The following is a 20,512-nucleotide window of genomic DNA, read 5'->3' as shown; positions in this document are numbered from 1 at the left end:
TTGGTTTGAACCCACCCAGTGGCACCACAGAAGAAAGACGCAGCCATGGGCTTCCATAAAGATTACAGCCAAGGCAAGCTCAGTTCTACCCTGTAAAACACGTGGTTGCCGTGAGTTAGAATCAGCTGGACAGCACCTGGTTCATTTATTTTGGGTTGATAAAGCTAAACGACCTTGTGATTTAGTAGGAGTAAAAACAATTAGAGATCATCTGTTATATTTGCGTTCTTATACCTAATTATTAGGCTTAGAATCTCATAATGCAATAAATTTGGTTGAACTGATCCTAATAATTTTAGAGGTGAGAAAACAGAAATCTAGGAAGAGCAGACAAATGAATTGGTGGCATATGAGTAAATGAGTAAACTTGAACACTGAGATTCTCTAAAACGAACAAAGCAACAAAAATATCTAAGTGGATAGAGATAATTAGAAAAAAGATGAAATTTGTTAAAATGATGTCAAGGGTGGGTTATACAATAATCAATATATCTGAAATCTTAACAGAAACACATATCTAACCATGAAATAAGAGTGTAACACTTAAGTAAAAACTTCTTAAGCGGAAACTTATTAAGTTGAAGGGGAAATTTTAGAAAAATCAATAGGCAGGATATTATTTGTAGACGCTAATTTAAAAGAGATGGGAGCACTACTTAAATATGTGAGTCTAAAACATTTATTAAAGGCCATGAGAGAAAAGGAGTTTCCTTAAAAAGTTTTTTATCCAAATGTATTTTTACTATAAACTCTAATGGTGTTTTTCATAAATAAACATAATTTCTCTAGAAACTGGGAAATTATTTTAGAAAAACTATGTAAACTTTTATTGAAATATAAAAGCTTGCCAAAATCTTGGATTACTTTTACTAATTTGGTATTTTACTAACCTGTAATATGGAGTACTTGATATAAGAACATCTAATTTTGTCGAATTATTTTACTAATTGTTGTTATTGTTGTTGTTAGTTGCCATTGAAGCCATTCCGACTCGTGGCGACCCAATGTGTGCAGAGTAGAACTGCCCCATAGGGTTCTCAAGGCTGTGACCTTTTGGAGGCAGGTCTGTCTTCTGAGGTGCTTTGGATGGGTTCAAATGGCCAACCTTTTGGCTAGTAGTTGAGCGCTAAATCAGTTGTACCAACCATGCAGGAACTCCTTATTTAACTAGAGCACTATTTTTTCCCTCTCACTAGGACTGCCCGTTATGACAGCATTCTCTGTCCCAGGTTTTGAGGGCATAAGGAAGTAAAAGGGCTTTGGAGTCAGATGTAGGTTCAAATCTCACACCCTCACTTATTCGTCAGTCATTAATGTATTCATGAGTTCAACCAATATCTACTAAGATACATCAATGAATAAGATAAATAATTTCTGGCCTTCTTCCACCCTAGTGAGCGGAGTCAGCTAATAGAAAAGCAAATTTAACGAATGGGTAAATTCTATAGCATATTAGAAAATGACACGTTATGAAAATGAGAAATAACAGATCAGGATAAGGGGTTACGGAATTGTGTGTGTGTGTGTGTGTGTGTGTGTTGGAGGAGGTAGAGAATTGCAATTTTAAGTGAGATCTGAGGTAAATCTCTTTCAGTCTTCGTGTAACATGCATAAAAATAGTGATATTAGTAACTATCTCAGAGGACTAACAACGCATGTAAAATGCCTAGCTCAGTTCCTGACGCACTGTAGACATGAAATAAATGGTAAACACACAAATATGAATGGAAAAGAACAAAGTTAATTTTCCAACTCAATGGACATCTTTGTCAGCCAGTATTAAACAGGTTTACCAAAAGCAGCCAACTTTTAAGAGCAGAAAAGACCAAAACTTTGCAATTCTGTAATTAATAGGCATTACAGTATTCAAAAGGCTTTCAATGTGCTAAAACAGCAGCTCCTAAGCTTCTCCCAGAAAGTTAACTATCCAAGCAAATTTTAATATTAGCACTGTAAAGTTGGTCTGAAGGTTTGAATAATTTAAAGGACTTGTGGCAGATTGTCTTTTCTGAAAATGACTTCAACAATATTTTTAGTCCCAAATACTCTTCCATTACCTTGGTCCTCTCCCATAAAAAAAGAGTCTATAACCCCTTCCTTTGAACCTGGATAGGATTTTGTGACTGCCCTAATTCAACTGCTGTTGTTGGGTGCCATTGAGTCAGTTCTGACGCATAGTGACCCTATGTACAAGAAAATGAAACACTCTCAGATCCTGCACCATCCTCACAATCATTTTTATGCTTGAGCCCATGGTTGCGGCCACTGTGGCAATCCTGTCTCATCGAGGGTCTTCCTCTTTTTCGCTGACCCTGTACTTTACCAAGCATGATGTCCTTCTCCAGGGACTGGTCCCTCCTAATGACATGTCCGAAGTATGTGAGAGGAAGTCTCACCGTCCTTGCATCCAAGGAGCACTCTGACTGTACTTCTTCCAAGACAGACTTGATTGTTCTTCTGGAAGTTCATGGTATATTCAATATTCAAATTAGATTAGGAAGTATAATTCAAAGAGTGGAGCCAGGATTCCAGAAGACGAGGACAAGTCTTGGAAAATAATTTCCAGGCATTAGGACTAAGCCCTAACCAAGGTACTAGCCACAGGTGTCCAGGTGTTTCTCAGTATTGTTATATCCCAGTGACTGCCGTGTGCTACCTGATTGCCCCCATTTTGGACTGGAGCATGCATAAAAGTAATCCTATACCTGGGCCTTTATTATATGTTGGTTGTATGGGGAATAGGTAACATGTGTTTTTAGTTTATAGTCTTCAACTGGAAAGAGTCATAATTGAGGAGCTGTCGTCTAAGGAGAGCTCGTGGGTGGCACAAACATTTAAGTATCAGGCCACTAACCAAAAGGTTGGCAGTTTGCTCTGGCACCTTGGAAGAAAGGTCTGGCGATCTACTTAAGAAAAATCAGAATTGAAAATCCTGTGGAGTGTATTCTAGTCTTAGCCATACGGGTTGCCATGAGTTGAAGTGGAGTCCATGGCAACTGGCATGGCATATACCTAAGGAGCTGTACCCGACAGTTCCGTAGACCAGGGCATTGCTGACATGATGAAATCCTACATCAGGAGCTTAAGCCTGATGTGATAACGGGACGAGGCTTTGGGGGGCCTTGGAAAGGGGTGAAGGCATTTTGTATGTGGAAGGCATATGAATTATTTTGTCCAGAGGGAGACTAAAACAGATTGTATTTTCCAAAACTGGCCACAAGAATATTTCCAGCCCCATCAAGAGGTGAAGTCTATTTCTCCTTTCCTAAAAATTGGATGGGCCTTTGTGACTGCCTTGATGAATAACATGTGGCAGAAGTAATACAGTGTGGTTTCTAAGGCTGGCTTATAAAATATGCCATAGCCTCCACCACTTGGCTTTTCCTCTATTAGAGCAAGCATTGCTGAAGCTTTGATGCTTCATGTAAGAATCCCAGCTACCTATTCTGAAGCTACCAGGGACTGCCAGAAGAACAAACAAATCTGTCTTGGAAGAACTACAGCCAGAACGCTTCTTAGGAGCAAGGATGGGAGGACTTCATCTTACCTACTTTGGACATGGTATCAGGAAGGACTAGTTCCTGGAGAAGGACATCATGCTTGGTAAAGTAGAGGGTCAGTGAAAAAGAGGAAGACCCTTGATGAGATGGACTGACACAGTGGCTGCAACATTGGGCTCAGGCATAGCAATGATTGTGAGGATGGCGCAGGACTGGGCAGTGTTCTGCTCTTTTGTGCATAGGGTCGCTGTGAATTGAACAGACTCGAGGGCAGCTAACAACAACAACCCTGAAATTGCCATTTTCTACAAACTATGAGGAGAGGCCACAGACAGATGCCATGGAATCCCATTCCTCAGATGTCAAATGATTCCAGCTTCGGCCATCATCTAGTTTCAGCTTCATAAAAACTGTGAGCACAAGCCGCCTACCTGAGCCCCATTGACTGCTAGAACTTGTAAGACAGTAATAGAATGATTGTTGTTTAAGCCACCAAATTTTGGAGCAGTTTGTTAAGTGACAATAGATAACTGGTACAGTATTACTTCGAGGTTTGCTTTAGATGTAGGAAAAGCCCTTTTGTATTACCGCACTGTAAATGAAAGCACACGGCTTGTTAGGAAGCAGTCAGGAGGAGTGGTGTCTAGAACCTGACTGCCTTGGTCCTAGCTTGGCTGTGTAATTTGTAGAAGCTGCCTTGCCTCTCTGTGACTCAATGTCCTCGTCTATTTGATGGTCACAATGACAGTACTATTTCATTGGGTTGTTGGACAGATGGATAGATACTCAGCACAAGGGCAGACACATAATGAACACTCAATATGTCTCAGCTGCCATCATCATCTTCATCATCATCATTACTACACAACCAGAAATGAATCATGGGTGATATAGCTGGGTTCCTTAAAGTGTGGCCTGAGGTTCAGCAATATTAGATCACCTGTGGTCCTTTATTAATAATGCAGGTAATTCATTTTCCTGTCCTAAAACCCTGGTGGCATAGTGGTTAAACGCTACGGCTGCTAACCAAAAGGTCGGCAGTTTGAATCCACGGGGTGCTCCTTGGAAATCCTGCAGGGCAGTTCTACGCTGCGCTCTAGGGTCCCTATGAGTCAGAATTGATTCGATGGCTTTTATTTTTGGTATCCCTACCTATTAAATTAGAATCTCTTGTAGTGGGAACGGGAAATCTCAGACAGTTACAGTTAGAGCATTAAAATCTAACTTGTTTTTATGATATCTCTGTGTGTTAAAAGTTCATAAACCAACATGGGTTTAAGTTGAAAAGTTATTGAAACGAATTTACATTGGAAGTTTTCATAATTTTTTTCTTAGCGCTAAGATTTATGGGTAAAACAATGTAACTAGTTGATAATCTCACTGAAATTGCGTCAGGAAGACATTTCATGATCAAAGGATACCTTCTAGTGTCACAGAGCAACGTCAGAGTTAGACCCTTACGTTTTCAGCCTTATCATTATTTCGTAAGCTTGATTCTTACGTGAGTTATCATGGAATAAAACAGGTTCGTGTCATTTTTAAGCTCTGTTAAGAGATTAAAAAAAGTATTTTCTCGCAGAAGAATGACACCTTCCTTTTGAATTTTCTGCTAAATCGTATCATATCAGATCAATTTCAAGTCTATCCCTTATAATCTCTGTTCTGGTACACCTGTTATTCCCACAGAGAATAAGACACCTACATATCTAATCTATGACCAAAAAAAAAAAGGAAGGAGAAGCGTTTTCATCAGGAAGATAAGTACGCAAGGGTCTCCCACACTCCAATTCGTCAGGTGTGATTTTGCAGAGCAAGCTAGCACCCAGCACAGGACCAGTGCTTAAAAAAAAAGTGCTTAAGAGATGTTTAAATAAATGCTGGCTAGCTGGCTGGCCAGCCAACTATGTGAATAAGTGAGTGTGGATTTAAAACCAGCTATAATTTGGGTGAAAATGGCTTCTACTAAGCTGTAACATAGTGGACTGTCCCTAAAAAAAAAAAAAAATTTTTTTCTTGGTGGGAGGAGAGCTTTCTGGGCAATATCATTACCGTTTCTCTCACCCCATCTTTATCTATCAGGCTGCCTTCCACATTCATGATGCGTTCAAATATCCCTTCTGACCCTTCCCCAGTTTTCCCAGTCACTTTTTTCTGCCCTGTCCCACAGCATCCTGTGGGAAGCCTTTATCTCCCTCACTGCTCTCTTAGATCGCTGTGAATGTGCCAGGCTCCTGGAAAATCATATTTGCTGAATGAACAAACGTGTCATGGGTTGTGAAACTCTGCAGTAACGTTCTTCAACAAATTTCTCAGAGCAAGGCTTACAGAAGACCTAATTTCTGTCAAATTGCAGGTAACACAGAAAAAAAAATTTAAAGGACTGTGCTCAAAATATGCTGACCAAATTGATTCTGCAAATCTCTGGTACATTTTGAACCTTGCCAATTGTGGTCATTTTGATTGATGGATAGGAATTTTTGTTTTAATGAAAGCAGCAAAAATAAGTATATTTCTATAACATTTATTTATTCATTCAATAAATTTTTTTTTTTGAGGGCTTTCTATGTGTTAATCACTGTTCTGGGATAAAGATATAAACAAGACAGTAAACAACAACAACAAAAACAGAGCACTGTTTCTAAATTAAGCCACCAAGCTCAACCATTCTACAGTCTATATATGTACATTGTATTGTATGGAGAGTGGAGTTATGTAGCCAACTTCAAGAAAAAAAAATTATCATCTCATTCATGTGTTATTTTCAAGGGAGTGGGCTGCTGAAGTCTAGAGGGAGGGTGAGTGTGGAAGTCATGTCATAGAGGCCAGAGCTTCCCAAGCAAAAATTACCTCTCGTTATTTCACCTCAAGCAGCAGTCACTCTGATCCAGACCCTGGGCCCCATACATTGTTATTTAATCCCAAATCTGCACAGTAGGCTTCAGTATCTGTGTCAGAGATGAGGAAACCTAGGCTTAAAGGTTCAAGTTACAACAGGTATATACCTAGCCATATAACTTTGCAGCTTGTTCCGTCCCAGGCAATAACGCTTTATAAGCATTGCCTTATTTATTCCTCACAAATAGCCCTTGTTAGAGATTCTACTGCCATTCGTACCTGATGCACATGGACGTAGAAAGATTGAGCCACTTGTGCAAAGACTCACGGATAGTAAATGGCAGGGCTGGGACTTGAACCCACGTGAAATGCAGACATATTTAACTTCAAATCAGGAGACAATGCATGGAAAATTTTCACTGTGTTTGGGAGAAAGTCTGCACCTTGGATAGGGAGAATCAAATCTCCAGAAGATCACTGTAGTTGGAAAATCCCTACCAAAGAGAAAGTGAATAGTAGGTCCTTGTCTTTCCTTTCCTAGCCACTGTTTTCAAATAGCAACCCCAGACTTTGAAAAAATGGTACTTTTAAATAATTAGCTCTAGCTTGTTAATAGCCTGCAAACAAGTGTTAAAATTTACTGGCCCAAAAAACTGTTTCATGCTTTTCAGGCACAAAGGTACCGGCGAAAAAAAATATCAGCTCTCGTTGCTGTCATTCTTTACTTTAACCGCGTTTACCGGATGAGAACCTACAGGAAAAGGTTTGTGGTTAATGAACTGTTTTAAGAACAAGGCTGAACAAAAATAACAAGTTTAACGTGATCTAATTATCGGTCACTGTACAATTCGTGGCCTTCATTCTCCAATCAGATTAGTTAGCTGATTTATTTGTAAGGAGCTCTGATGGCCCAGTGGGTAAGAGCTCAGCTGCTAACCAAAAGATGGGCAGTTCAAATCCACTAGCTGCTCCTTGGAAGCCCTATGGGGCAGTTCCTACTCTGTCCTATAAGGTCACCATGAGTCTAAATCAACTCAATGGCGACAGTCTTCTTGGTTTATTTGTAAAGGAAAAGAACTTGATTTTGATTTTTTAACACACCAAAAAGAATGACTCAGATAATAAACTAATTTCAGTTTTAGTTCTTGTTCTTATGAAACCTGGGTCCACAAATCATTTCAAATTTTCTTCCTATCTTTTGATAAAAAGAGGATACTTTTTGAAGTGTTACTAGGTGCAAAAAACTCAATATTGCTTCTGCGGTGAAATATGAAAGGATTAAAATAGTGCTCTTTAATAGACCTTTCAGTGAAGATGGAAAATTCTATATAGTGTAGCCACGTGTGGCTATTGAGTACTTAAAATGTGATCAGTGTGACAAAATAGCTGGATTTTTAATTTAATTTAAATAGCTCCATGTGCCTATCAAAAGTTCCTGGGTGGTGCAAATGATTTGCCTTGTATACTAATCAAAAGGTTAGTGGTGGGAACATACCCAATGGCTACTCAGAATAAAAGCCTGGTGATTTGCTTCTCTTAAGATTACAGCCAAGAAAACCCTACAGAGCAGCTCTATTCTGTAACACACAGGTCGCCATGAATCAGAATCGACTCAAAGACAAAGGTTTGGTTTTTGGTTCTGTGCCTAGTGGCTAGTGTGTTGGACAGCACAGGTTTAGATTATACTAGAATTGTGTAGTCCTGAGAGAGATGTCTAAGATGCTGTGGTCCATTTAATTATTCTCCTACTCTGCTACCTTTGGCACCTTTCACAACTGTATGAACAGAACTAAGACCATGCTAATGGCTGAATTATCACATATAGGCAGAGCTTCCTTTGCCATTATGGATTCAAAATTCAGAGCACGAAGGAATTGAGTGACTAAGCCTCTCCATTAATCGTCTCTGACTCTCCAATGGAACAAACCGACATATTCAAAAACAGGAAGCTTTTAAAGACTTTACAAGCTATCCTGAGGCCTGCTTATCCAAATGCATAGAGCTTGTTTGCGGTTTTCAAATTTGGATGAGGCTCCATTTTGTACACGCGGCCTTTTTCAAGCTCGTTTGGTACTGTTTTTCGATATCTGATACTATTTTGAGTCTTTCACACTCTCATCTCATTAATCTTAGCATTTTAGATACTATTCTTTCTCTTCTAATCTGCCAAATAAAAGTCTTTGTTCTTATTCCAATCACACCTTTTTGAGATCTGTATCATAAGCCCAACTCTGAGGTCAGAAAGAAATATTAGCGAAAATATGACTTATCCCACTTTCTCAAGGAGCGTGTTTGTGATCTCTTTTGATGTATAAGCCTCTGGTTTGTATAGTACGTTCTTAGAACATCTTGTTTCTTTGGAGATGTCATTCTAATTTCATATCTATATCTACTTTGAAAACTTCAAAGTCATTTTTTAATCTTTCTTTTTGTCCTTAAAACCGTGATCCAAAGAACATACAGTTGGACTCTCCTCCCAATAAGTTTTATGACCTTTTACATCTTCATGTAAGTATTATTGTAACACAACTCATCTTCACAGCAACTTCTTTCAGTAAATATTCTCCTCATGATCTATTTCTTCTTAAAGAAACTCATCAAAAACATTTTTGAAAATAAATTAAAAAAATAACTAAAAAAAGATGGAGTTGATTCTGACTCATGATGACCTCATGTGTGTCAGAGTACAGCTGTGCCCCATTGGGTTTTCCATGGTTGATTTTTCTGAAGCACATCACCAGGACTTCTTCTGAAGTGTCTGTGAGTGGACTCGAGGCTCTAATCTAGAATGTACTGAATCTTTAGTCTTCCATTTCAGGGGCTTTCCATCAGCTTCCTGGTGTTAGCCACCCTTCCCCACAGATGATCTTATTGTTTTGCTGTGCATTTGTATTTTGTGTTCATTTATGCTCCAAAACAATTTTGCTCAATCCTATGCTCAAATATTATTTTCTAGTGAAGCCTATCCAGCCATTTCACTTAGAATTTCAACTTCCCACCCTATGCTACCATCTTTTATTTCTTTCCACAGTATCTTCTTCTAAAATACTACATTTATTTCCTTCCTTATTTTGTTTACCATCTGTCTTCTCCCTTTGGAATATAAACTCTATGAAGCAAAAATATTTTTGTTGTTTTGTTCACTATTGTATCCCCTGGTCCTAGAATAGGGTCTAACACAGCAGGTGATTAATAAAATCTGTTGAATGAGTGACAGAATTCATGCTCCACAAAGAAGCACTTCATTATTAATTAAAAAAAAATTAATAGCTAGTCGATAATTGCCACATGTTCTAATGTATGAGAGATGTTATTGAGAATAAATTGCATTTCTTCTTTTTAAAATAAATATTTCTGGACTACAAATGCTGAACTTTGTTATCTAGTACTAAAAGTTTCACTAACTGCATGTTGCTGCACAATGGTTTTCCTCTGGGTGTGTAATTTCACTTCCCATACGATACAGCGGTTTAATTTTTAATTAGATCGTGATAACAGGAAAACCTGATGAAATTTTTGATGTTTTCATCAGTGAAAATTTACATGTAATAGCGACTAAGTTTTTGAATTGCTCTGGTTGGAGGCTGCTCATTCAATAGTGAGGTGGCAATGGAAGTTAAGGAAATGATATATAAGTAGCTTTTCCCTAAGAGGCTTAGAAATTTGAATAAATGTTATTTATATTTAATGATTAAAGAGCCGCTGGCAAGCCAACAATTGGATTTATTTCTATTAAAAATATATTAGAGCAACAATACTGCTTTGGGGCACTTAAAGACCGGAAGTCAGAACATCAATAAACTCCAGCAATGCTATTTTCTTATTCCCTTTATCTAACCTTCATGAGCTGTTTCCTTAGCTGCTGCTGACAAGCAGGCACTCACAGCCTCATAAGAGGCACTCAGCCGGGTGTTGGGGTCTCTCTTTGGCTTGGGCGGAGGCTGTTTCCGTGGCGACGGCAGGCCACTGCTGTCATCCATGCTGAACACAGAGTGAAGGGATGGAGACCTGGTAGAAGAGCCAGCCAGAGACTGGACCAGGTTGTCCACCGCTATTGGCACTGGGACGGAGCTGGAATGAAAATGCCTGGGTCCACACTTGTCCTCAGCTCTTAAAGGGAAACAACAGACACAGAGCACCACACAAGAAATGCTCAGATGGATTATTCAAAGGACAACAATGAACCTGCTCAAGCAAACATAACAACAGCTTTTTGGTAAACAGTCTCTCCACACCCCTGCTGTAGCCAGAGGATGTGTGTGCGGTTCTCTGGCGATGAGCGCACCCAGAGAAAGCCGCCCTATTCTCCTGGTACCTGCTTCATGATAAATGAGGACACTGGGCCTTCATGCCGGTTACTCTTAAAAACCCTCATGCAAACATTTCTTAAGTAGTTTCAGATTTTCTATCAGGCCTTCACTGGATGAATTTTTCACACTCGAATTATTAAGCAAATCGAAATACCAGAATTTCAATCTGAATGATAATTTCTGAGAAATCCATCTTCATAGAGAGTCACTGATGCAGCAGATGCAGGGAGTTCATCAAAACTTCCCCTGCAAAGGAGCACAGACGCTACTTAAAACTATCGAAGATTTACATTTTGGCTTTCTCCCTCTTTTTTTTTTTTTACTTTTCCTTTTCGATTCTATCAGCAATTATTTAATTATGTACAGAATTAATTTCTTTTTTTTTGCCTGTTACTATATATGTTTGCCCAACGCCAAGTGCACTGCTGGTGCTCAATAGATAAATAGACAAATAATTCTTTACTTAATTTTATATCAGGCCAATGAATACATAATCAAATGGAGAAATCAGGGTGGTTGTTTAGTTCCAGCAGAGAAAATAATAAATATAATTCTGGAAGTTGTATAAAATTAATAGTTATCTGGTTTAAAAATTTCTTCTCGCGTTACATGTCAATGTAATCACGTATTAACTAGATGCCAGTTCATTCATTTTACAAGGAGTTTCCAGAGTATTTGTTTTTATAATTATATATATTTGTGTGACAAAACACCAACAGAGCTGGAATCTACCCCAAGCCAGAGCCAGATGCCCATGTAGTAAATGAAATAGCTGAAGATGAAAGCATGGAGCTCAATGGGTAATTTGTTTTCCTTGTAATGTTTAATTACAGTTTTCCATACAAAGGGGATTTTTTTTCCCAGTATTTAATCACCGAGATATTTGAAGCTAATTAACTGGAGACACATTGCCATTTTCACTTTAATAAAAAATCTGTTGACATAGGCATTAAAGGCAAAGGGGAGTCATTTCCAGGGAGCCACAACGAGACACTATCAAGTTCCTATGGAAAAATAAACACCTCCCTGGCAAGTGATTGAGATACATAGGAACAGGTTGTTGCCATCCCTGGGAGGGTACTTGTTCTGCACAGGTGTCCTCATTCACGAAGGGGGAGGCATGGTAGAATGGAGAAGGACCCATTTGGCTTCCCATTTCTATTTCAGCATTCGAAGTGAACTTTCACATAAAAAGCTTTTTCCGAAAGTTTTCGTTATTGGCAAAGACAATGTGACAGTTGAAGAAGCGGAATATAATAGATACAGTTTATTGTTGATTTCGCTACGTTTAGGTTTCCATACTGCGTTCTTGATTTTTTGTCCTATTTCCAGAAGCTTCTATAAGTCAGCGTTATATACATCACACTTGTATAAAAATGTCAAAAGCCCAGTTATATGCTTTTGCTAATGCAGGAATATTAGATTCTTTAAAACTTTGAGTGTGCTTGAGGTAGTCAATAAGTGACACAAACATTGTAGTTGAAACAATAACCATTTCAAAGGACTAAAACAGCAAATATAACAGGTATTTCATTTAAGAAAAGCATCTTTTTAGACTACAAGGAGGTTTCAAATAACAAACCATGCATGAATGCCTGTTCCCGTAACTGCTGTCATACTTGATTGAACTTTGCATTAAGAGCTATTGGAATTCTCCTGACTCCATTGGATCAATTACAAAAGTAATTAAAGTTACTTATTATCTATGGTTACCTTTTGGTTCCTTCTTCTTGTTTGCTCCTGGCCTCTAACTTTTCTTTATGGTAAGTGGCATTCATTTCATTCCGAAGCCGGTCATTTTCCCGGGCAATGTCTGAAGCATTTTGAACGACCAGGGCATCATAGGTTTTCAGCCCCATGTCCTCTGTGTTCTGTAGAAAGCTATTGATGGATGTGACCTCTTGCTGTTGGATGCTCATTTTCTGAAGCAGGTGCTGGCGTGCTAGGAATCCTCTTACAACTTTTATAAAGGAACACAACCATGGACCAGTGAGAGGAGCAAAGTGAAACACAGACACCCACAAACAAAAATCATCACGCATACATATCTGCGCAGTTATAAAGTAAGGTAAATTCAACACATTATAAAAATTTACAAAAACATTCTATCCTCGTATTAAGAAGGATATGTAAATTCATTAATGACAACCCTACAGGCAAAAACCCTGGCCCTAAATGAGGTCCCGCAGGTAGTATTTATAATAAGGTTTCCACCCCTCTTCTGCTAACACAGATTCGAAAATGATGAACTGGGCTAAAATCAGTGGAAAGAGCGAGGTCCAAGACCTCAGGGAATTTTGGGGTGTGACTCCAACTGGATCATTTTGGGATGGACTGATCTTCCATTATATCAGATTATAACAGAAATGGCTAAGGCCCCGTGGCAGTAGTCTTTGAAAACATCACACATGTTGTGTTTCTAAGACGATTTAATTTCTAGAAAAACTAACATTGCATTTAAGACTCCAGCAATGTTTTATGTAGAAATGTAGGGCATCCTTCCTTCTCCCTGAGGAAGCAGAGCTGGAAAAATGTGTGAGAATTGGGGGAGGAACACGAGTGAAAATGCTGTGAAATGAGAGATGCATCAGTAACAGACGTGAGGCCCTAAAGCAAAAATAAAAATGACCACCATTTAAAGGCACATTTATGTGTCAGACACTCTATTATGTAATATAAGGTGATATGCTATGTTATAATAGGATATGCTAGCATATAACACAATATAATACATAATAATTATAATATTATATAATATAATAAATGATATCATACCATGTCATTATATATATACACACATACACATAATGGTATAATATTGGAAACCCTGGTGGTGTAGTGGATAAGAGCTACAGCTGCTAACCAAGAGGTCGGCAGTTCGAATCTACCAGACACTCCTTGGAAACCTATGGGGCAGTTCTACTCTGTCCTTTAGGGTCACTTTGAGTTGGAATCGACTTGACGGCAACAGGTTTGGTTTTGTTTTTGGTATAATATACCATTGTCTCCACTTTGTATACAAAGAAAGAGAAGCTTAGTGGGGCTAAGAAAGTTCCCCCAAACAGACACAAGCTTTCGGTGACAGAGCCAGGATTCAAATCTCTCTGTCCTTGTGATGCCAAATTCTGATCCCTTAACTAAGCAGATGTGACCTGTAGGTCCCCAGAGAGCACTGCTACCGACAGGGGATGTAATAGGGAAGCATATTTGTGATCAATAAGAGGAAGAACTTTCTAGCAATTAGCACAGGATGAAAATGGATCAGGCTGCCTTCTGAGGAAGGGAGTCATCCCCCAGCCCCTGTGGCCTCCCCTCATCAATCTGTGAAATTCTGATTTGGACTTTTTATGATATCCATGATGTGGTCCCTTGCAATTTCCAGTGTCTAATTTATAAGAAGGTATTAAGATTATAAGATGCATAATTTCAGGGAAAACCAACGTGCGTAGCAAATACATTTTATTCTTGTCTTTAGGGGAAGAGAAAAAGCCTGTAGAGTACTAAGTGCTTTAAAATATTCCACGGTTACAGAAGAACAAACATGTGGGCTCTCTGTAAAGCCCATTTTGATGTCTACTTGATTAAAAGTGGAAAGCTGAACACAACTTTCTACAATTATGCCTTCAGAGGAAAATAATATGTCGACATCTAAAACGTTTAAGGCTTTTTTCAGGCGGCAATGCCAAATGTTTAGTTACTTTGGAATGCACAGTTGTATTAAGTTAACTGCAAAACAGTCATGCTGAACTAATCTAATGAGGAAAAAAATGGTAAAAGGTACAATCAGACTTTCAGGAATATAAAGTGTGGAATAAAATACAGACGTGTTAACCCTCTGAGAGGCATGTTGAGAGAGAGAAGCAGAAAACCTTAAATTGGCCTGTTCGCTCTCTCATTCTTGTTACATTAAAAAAAAAAAAAAAAGAGACATTGACTTTTGGAAGGGTGAAGGTGAGGGTATATTCAAGATGTTTAATCTCTCGGAATAAAAGGAAGATTAATGTGGATATGCCAGCCTTCTCCTGACCCCCTACCACAGCAAAGCTATTCATGGACTTCACATTCACCCAGGGAAATCTATTGTCCCAAACCCAAAGAACTCCATTTTCTCACACTTCATACTAGCAGCCTTTAAATTCTTTAAAATTTTATACCACTTGCTAAAAATTGACCTCCTTCTAAGGGACGGCTAATAAAAACCAATTTGTCACAAAGCGACATTGATGTTTGTTTTCTTCCTGCCTATTTCAATGTGACCCTGACTCCTACAGTATTAAAACCTTAACTTACTGTCATTTTTCACCTAGGATAAAATGAACATCTATCGTCAAGGGAGGAAGCCTCTAGTAGACATAATTTGAACGCCTACTAAAAGTTCCAGCTTTTTTTTTTTTACCCAAAAATTTACAAAGAAAAAAAAAATGAGAACACTTCAAAACTGGAAATGGCTCTGGATTATATACATGTTGAGTACATTTCATATCAAAGCATGAAAGGAAGGGTTCCAAGAGATGTAAAAATAAGAATCAATAATTCTTGCTTTGCATTTAAGGGCCTGCAATTTTAAATAAGTTTTATATCCAACATTTCATTTACACAACATGAAATTATGGTTTTTATCTTGATACCATTTTTTTTTAACCATTCCCAATTTTTTTTTTCTTTAGAGGTGAATAAGTAATTAAATTTCTGTTCTTTTCTTCTGTACCAGGTCAGTAGGGCAGAGCAACTCAGTCTTTGTAACTAAATAGAATAAAAGTCTCCAGAAAGCACCCTTGATGGATGATGGGATGTAAATTCTTCTAATTATATTTAAGAAAAATGTCCACGAGAATTTGTGATACCGTGTTCTCTTATCTATAATAACATTACATCAAATGGGACTCTGTCCCAATTTCAGCTGAGGCTGCAAATACAGATTCTGATTCATGAGGTCTGGGGTGGAGTCTAAGAGGCATTTCTAACCAGCTCTGACAGGATGCTCACGCTGCAGGTGTTTGGATCTCATGCTGATGATGTGATACTAACCCCACAAACAGGAATGACAAAGGTGGTGGTCCACACAGACCTGTGACCCAAGCCTCTCGCTCACACTGAGGATGTAACAGGGTGAAGTTAAAGCGGCCAGGTTATTATAAACCACAAAGAGATATTCTTTACCAAGAGTTGGTGGTGAGTCCACTTCCATTGCCCAAAGATCCCTGCCTCTTTTCCTTTCTCCCTCCCACCAGTGTGGTGAATATGGCTTCAAGACACCACCTAGAATGCCTTAATGAGACTTCTGAAGCTTGGCGGACACCGTGGACTACAAGGCCTGAAAAGGCAAGAAGTAGCAGCTGGCGGACTCTGCCATACTGTTGAGTGGAGTGTGGGCTCTGCCGGAGAGAGGCTGCACGCTGAAGGGCCCACAAGTCTGTCTCCTGGGCACCAGTCATGGTTCCTCAGGAAAGAGATGCCTGCTTGGAGTCATTCCAAGAGTTCTCCTTAAAGAGTAATGAGATCCCAACAGAGAGTGTCTATATGGGGTGGATAACCTGATGCCCAAGAAGGGGCAATTTCAAGTGACCAGCAAAGGAGAGGTCTTCCCAGTTCTAAGACCGTTAGAGAAGGGAATTCCTGAAATGCCCCTGAATATGAGCGGAGTCACTGAAAATCTGCCCCAGCCAGAGGAAACCAATGCCAAATTACTCTGGTGCCAGTCAGGAAGGCCTGTCTCCTTGCTTGCTTCTACCTCCTCTTCAATCCTGGCGGAGCCAGAGACACCCTAAATCAGTAGGGAAGGGATAGAGCTCAGGACTAGCAAATAAAAGAGTGCCATGCCCGCTCCCCCAGGGAATATTCCAGACTGAAGCAGGCCTAGCTAGGAGGGAAGTTTGAACTTAAAATGAGATTCTAAATTGTGGTCATTGCTTGAAATGGACAGAGTGATTTCTAAGCTGATGCTGTTTAAGTCTAGACTGTAGTAGGATTTTTTATTACCAGAGAATGACTGGAAATGTCATGGAACCTGCTGTAGATTTCATCAGGGGCGTGCTGAAATTAATCCCACAGAGCTCCAAGTGGGCAGAGGCTTGAATAGAATAAAACTGATTTCTGCATCCTATGAGGTTTGTTTCTTCGATCAACAGTTACACATATATCAGAGAGCTAAGTTCATTACAACTAGTCCCACTGAAAACTAGCATACAGATTAATTTCTCCCTCTTTTATTTTTCTTTAAAGATTATATTTATGCTATAAATAATACAACTAAATAATCAGCCTATAAATTTTATGGGAGGCACAATTATTCCTAAAATGTCTCCATTTTTCACATTCACTTGAGTTTTAATAGAAAAAAAAGAAATTTAAATGGAATCTCTCCCAAGGTTAAAATGGATAGTTGCCATCAAGTCAATTCCAACTCATAGCGACCCTATAGGACAGAGTAGAACTGCCCCATAGAGTTTCCAAGGAGTGCCTGTTGAATTTGAACTGCTGACTTTTTGGTTAGCAGCCATAGTTCTTAATCATTATACCACCAGTGTATCTGCTATCAAACACAGCCCTCCAAATATCATCACTTCGTGAAGGAAAAATAAAGTGGAGGATTTTTCCAAAGCATATGTAGAATTACTTAAAGTGATGACTGGATGACTGACTTGTTCTTTCTCTCCAAACTGTGGTGTACCAGTAAAGCTGACTGAAATGTCATGGGATTTGGTGTTATAGTTGTGTCTAAGCACCAGATAGGGAGTTTTCCCACTGTAGATTCAAAGGCACAGTATTAACCTGTGCTATTTGAAAGGGTCAAAAAGCATGAATCTTGTCAAGGTGTTGGTGTTGGTAGGTGCCGCTGACTTGATCTCAACTCACAGCAACACCATGCGACACCGCAGAACTGCCCCATAGGGTTTACTAGGCTGTAATCTTTATGGGAGCAGACTGCCAGATCTTTCTCTCTGAGAGCTTCTGGATGGGTTTGAACCACCAACCTTCCATTTAGCTCCTGAGTGCTTAGCCATTATGCCACATACGGCTCTTTATTGTCAAGGTAGGGGATGCATAAATAATAAGATATGTATATTCCCTCTTTCAAATTCTGACTTAGGTTAAAATTTGATATAAAATTCACACGGACGAACTACCAAATAAAACATAAGCAGTGCCTGCAAAATTGGTCTAAAACAGATAAATGGGTAACAAAGCTGTGATCCTTTCTAAACTTCAGTCAACTATTTAAACAAATGTAGCATCAAGAAATGAATAGAGAGGTCCCGTATAAGGTAGATACCGCTAAGGTTTAAACTTGGGGGTATGCTAAATTATTTTCTATTTAACAACTCAAAAAAGGTCACATGTGCTAACTTCCACTTTATTGTGTGTTGTCCTTTCCCTCACCGATGGTGATTCTTGTCTGCTATCTAGTTAGTGAATTCCTGTTTGGAGCAAAGAAGAATGATGAAAACCAAAGACACAAGGAAAATATTAGCCCAAGAGACAAAACGTTCACATAAACCAGAGACTCCATCAGCCTGAGACCAGAAGAACTAGATGGTGCCTGGCTACCACCAATAACTGCCCTGACAGGGAACACAACAGAGTCCCTGATGGAGCAAGAGAAAAGTGGGGTGCAGAACTCAAATTCACATAAAAAGACCAGACTTAATGGTCTGACTGACACTGGAGGAACCCCAGAAACCATGGCCCCTAGACACTCTGTTAACCCTGAACTAAAACAATTCCCAATGCCCATTCTTCAGACAAAGATTAGACTGGACTATAAAACATAAAATAACTCTAGTGAAGAGTGTGGTTCTTAGTTCAAACAGATACACGAGCCCACATGGACAGCTCCTGTCTGGAGGCAGGATGAGAAGACAGGAAGGGACAGGAGCTGGTTGGATGGACACGGGAAACCCGGGTGGAAAGGAGGAGTGTGTTGTCACATTAGAGGGATTGCAACTAGTGTCACATAACCATATGTGTATAAATTTTTGTATGAGAAATTAAGCTGTAAACTTTCACCTAAAGCACAATTAAAAAAAAAAAAAGGTCACAAATGTTGGTATGTAACTGTTACCTTTTTGGCAGGTTATAATTTTTCTCTGCAACTGTAGGCACAAATCATTGAGCTGGTCAGCTTGCCAGTATTTTAAAAACACTTTTCGGACTCCCATCTAAAATACAAACAACAGGGAAACATTTAATAGCATGAAGATGGCAAAATGATGAAGGGAAAGTAATCAGGCAAGAGATTTTTGGAGAAGAGGATTAGCAGAAACAAGGCTAACACAATTAACTCCAGTGCATCTCTCTTATTTTTTAACCTTACTGCATTTAATCAAAACATCAAAGGCTTCTTTCTAATAAACACATTTGCTGTGTGTACACATTGTCACCAACATTTGCAAATGCCCACACACCTCAGTTGTGGTGGCTGCACCCTGTAGTGCAAAGAGAAACACTGGTCTTGGCATTTATCAGAAGTTGAAGCCATCCCCATGAATGAATCCTCCCATTCTCTAGCTAGGTCCCAATTTTTCCTTTTCTTTCATCGACTCAAAGCAGGGTGGTTGGGTTTTAAAAATGGAAACAAAACAAAACATAAAGCAGACATATGGAACTGTCAACTATTTTCCCACGACACCCTATATTATTATAAATTGAATGTTTATAGAACTGCAATGACAGAACTGAAGTACAAAATTTAAGAGCCTCAACAAATCGTCTTTGAGCAATAATCTTCTATATGCTCACATAGACACCAGCTATACAGTGAACATACTTCTCTGGAATGTGTAAATTTCAGGATGCTACCAAATCTGTTTCTATGCAAAACTCTAGTCGTAAGCTATTAATGAAGATAGCTGCCCAAAAAAGTCCTTAAAACCCCATAACAATAAGCCACATCTGTACATTTTTAATACTTTTCTTGCGTGTTGTGTTTATTTTCTAAGAAGTCGCAGAAGCATGATAGGTGTAAGGGATGCCCTTCCCATAGTAATCGCTCATAGCCTCATAAAGGAAGCAGACATCAATAATCACAGAAAACTCACTGCTGTCAAGTCAATTCCAACTCATAGCGACCCCATAGCATTTCCAAGGTTATAAATCTCTACGGACACAAACTGTCACATAATAATTACAGGAAAAAAAAAAAGACTGGTAAATCCCAATGTGGAGTGCTGAGGGCACTTCAAGGTGATATTGTATTAGACGGAGGAAGACTACTGCTTAGGCAAATCTCATATGTTCACAGTCATATTCTTAGCACTTGAGACAAACTGTTAAAGTGAGAGGAAGACTAACATGTGTGCTCCTAAGCATAAGCTGTGGACACTAAAATAATAACAACCCACAGCCAATGTCATACATCGTACTGTCTCCAGAAGCTTGCAAATATATACGCACCATTAGGTACTGGAATGGTTTGTAGGTCAGAGGTGTCTTGTCTTCAGAGTGTTTGGCCAGAGATGTTTTATGAACATTTTTATATGGAAATTAAGTTGACTCCAAACATATTTTGTCACTTCTCGTTTTCCCATTCGACTCACCCTTTAGCCTTTGATCTGAGGTTGTCTTAATGAGGCACACGGTTCTGTCAGAGACTTGTGACCTGAACTTTGTGTCATGACAGTCAGGCTACAAGAACAGGGAGAACTTTCAACAACTGGCCTGTTTCAGGGATCTCTGCTTGATTAGATGTTCTTCTTCCTTTAATTTTCTCTTCTTTGGTTGAAATTTGAAGCAGTCCCATGGGTGGGTGGCTACTGGAAGCTGTTACTTTTTTTTATTGTATTGCCATTCTCTTTCCCTAGTTATTTTCCATAATTCATAGTCTTTTTATTTTCCTTCCAACTGCTGACTTATTTTGGCAGTCAACAG

The 20,512-nt window shown here is 39.0% G+C and overlaps 1 protein-coding gene across 5 annotated transcripts in view; it reads right to left on the bottom strand.

Annotated features, from left to right (window-relative positions):
* MYO16 (myosin XVI) overlaps positions 1–20,512 on the bottom strand; it is a 733,911-nt gene that overhangs the window by 82,791 nt on the left and 630,608 nt on the right. For all 5 annotated transcript variants that reach the window (XM_049867507.1, XM_049867511.1, XM_049867508.1 and 2 more), the window contains exons 29-31: positions 18,708–18,804; positions 12,359–12,605; positions 10,174–10,445 (exon numbers count right to left, since the gene is read on the bottom strand). In XM_049867507.1, coding sequence (XP_049723464.1) covers positions 10,174–10,445; positions 12,359–12,605; positions 18,708–18,804 — 616 coding nt within the window. The remainder of the gene's footprint in view (positions 1–10,173; positions 10,446–12,358; positions 12,606–18,707; positions 18,805–20,512) is intronic.

The sequence above is a fragment of the Elephas maximus genome, chromosome 23, assembly GCF_024166365.1.
Source record: "Elephas maximus indicus isolate mEleMax1 chromosome 23, mEleMax1 primary haplotype, whole genome shotgun sequence".
Lineage (NCBI taxonomy): Eukaryota > Metazoa > Chordata > Mammalia > Proboscidea > Elephantidae > Elephas > Elephas maximus.
Note: the sequence above shows the minus strand (reverse complement) of the source record. Positions and strands in the feature narration are given on the sequence as shown.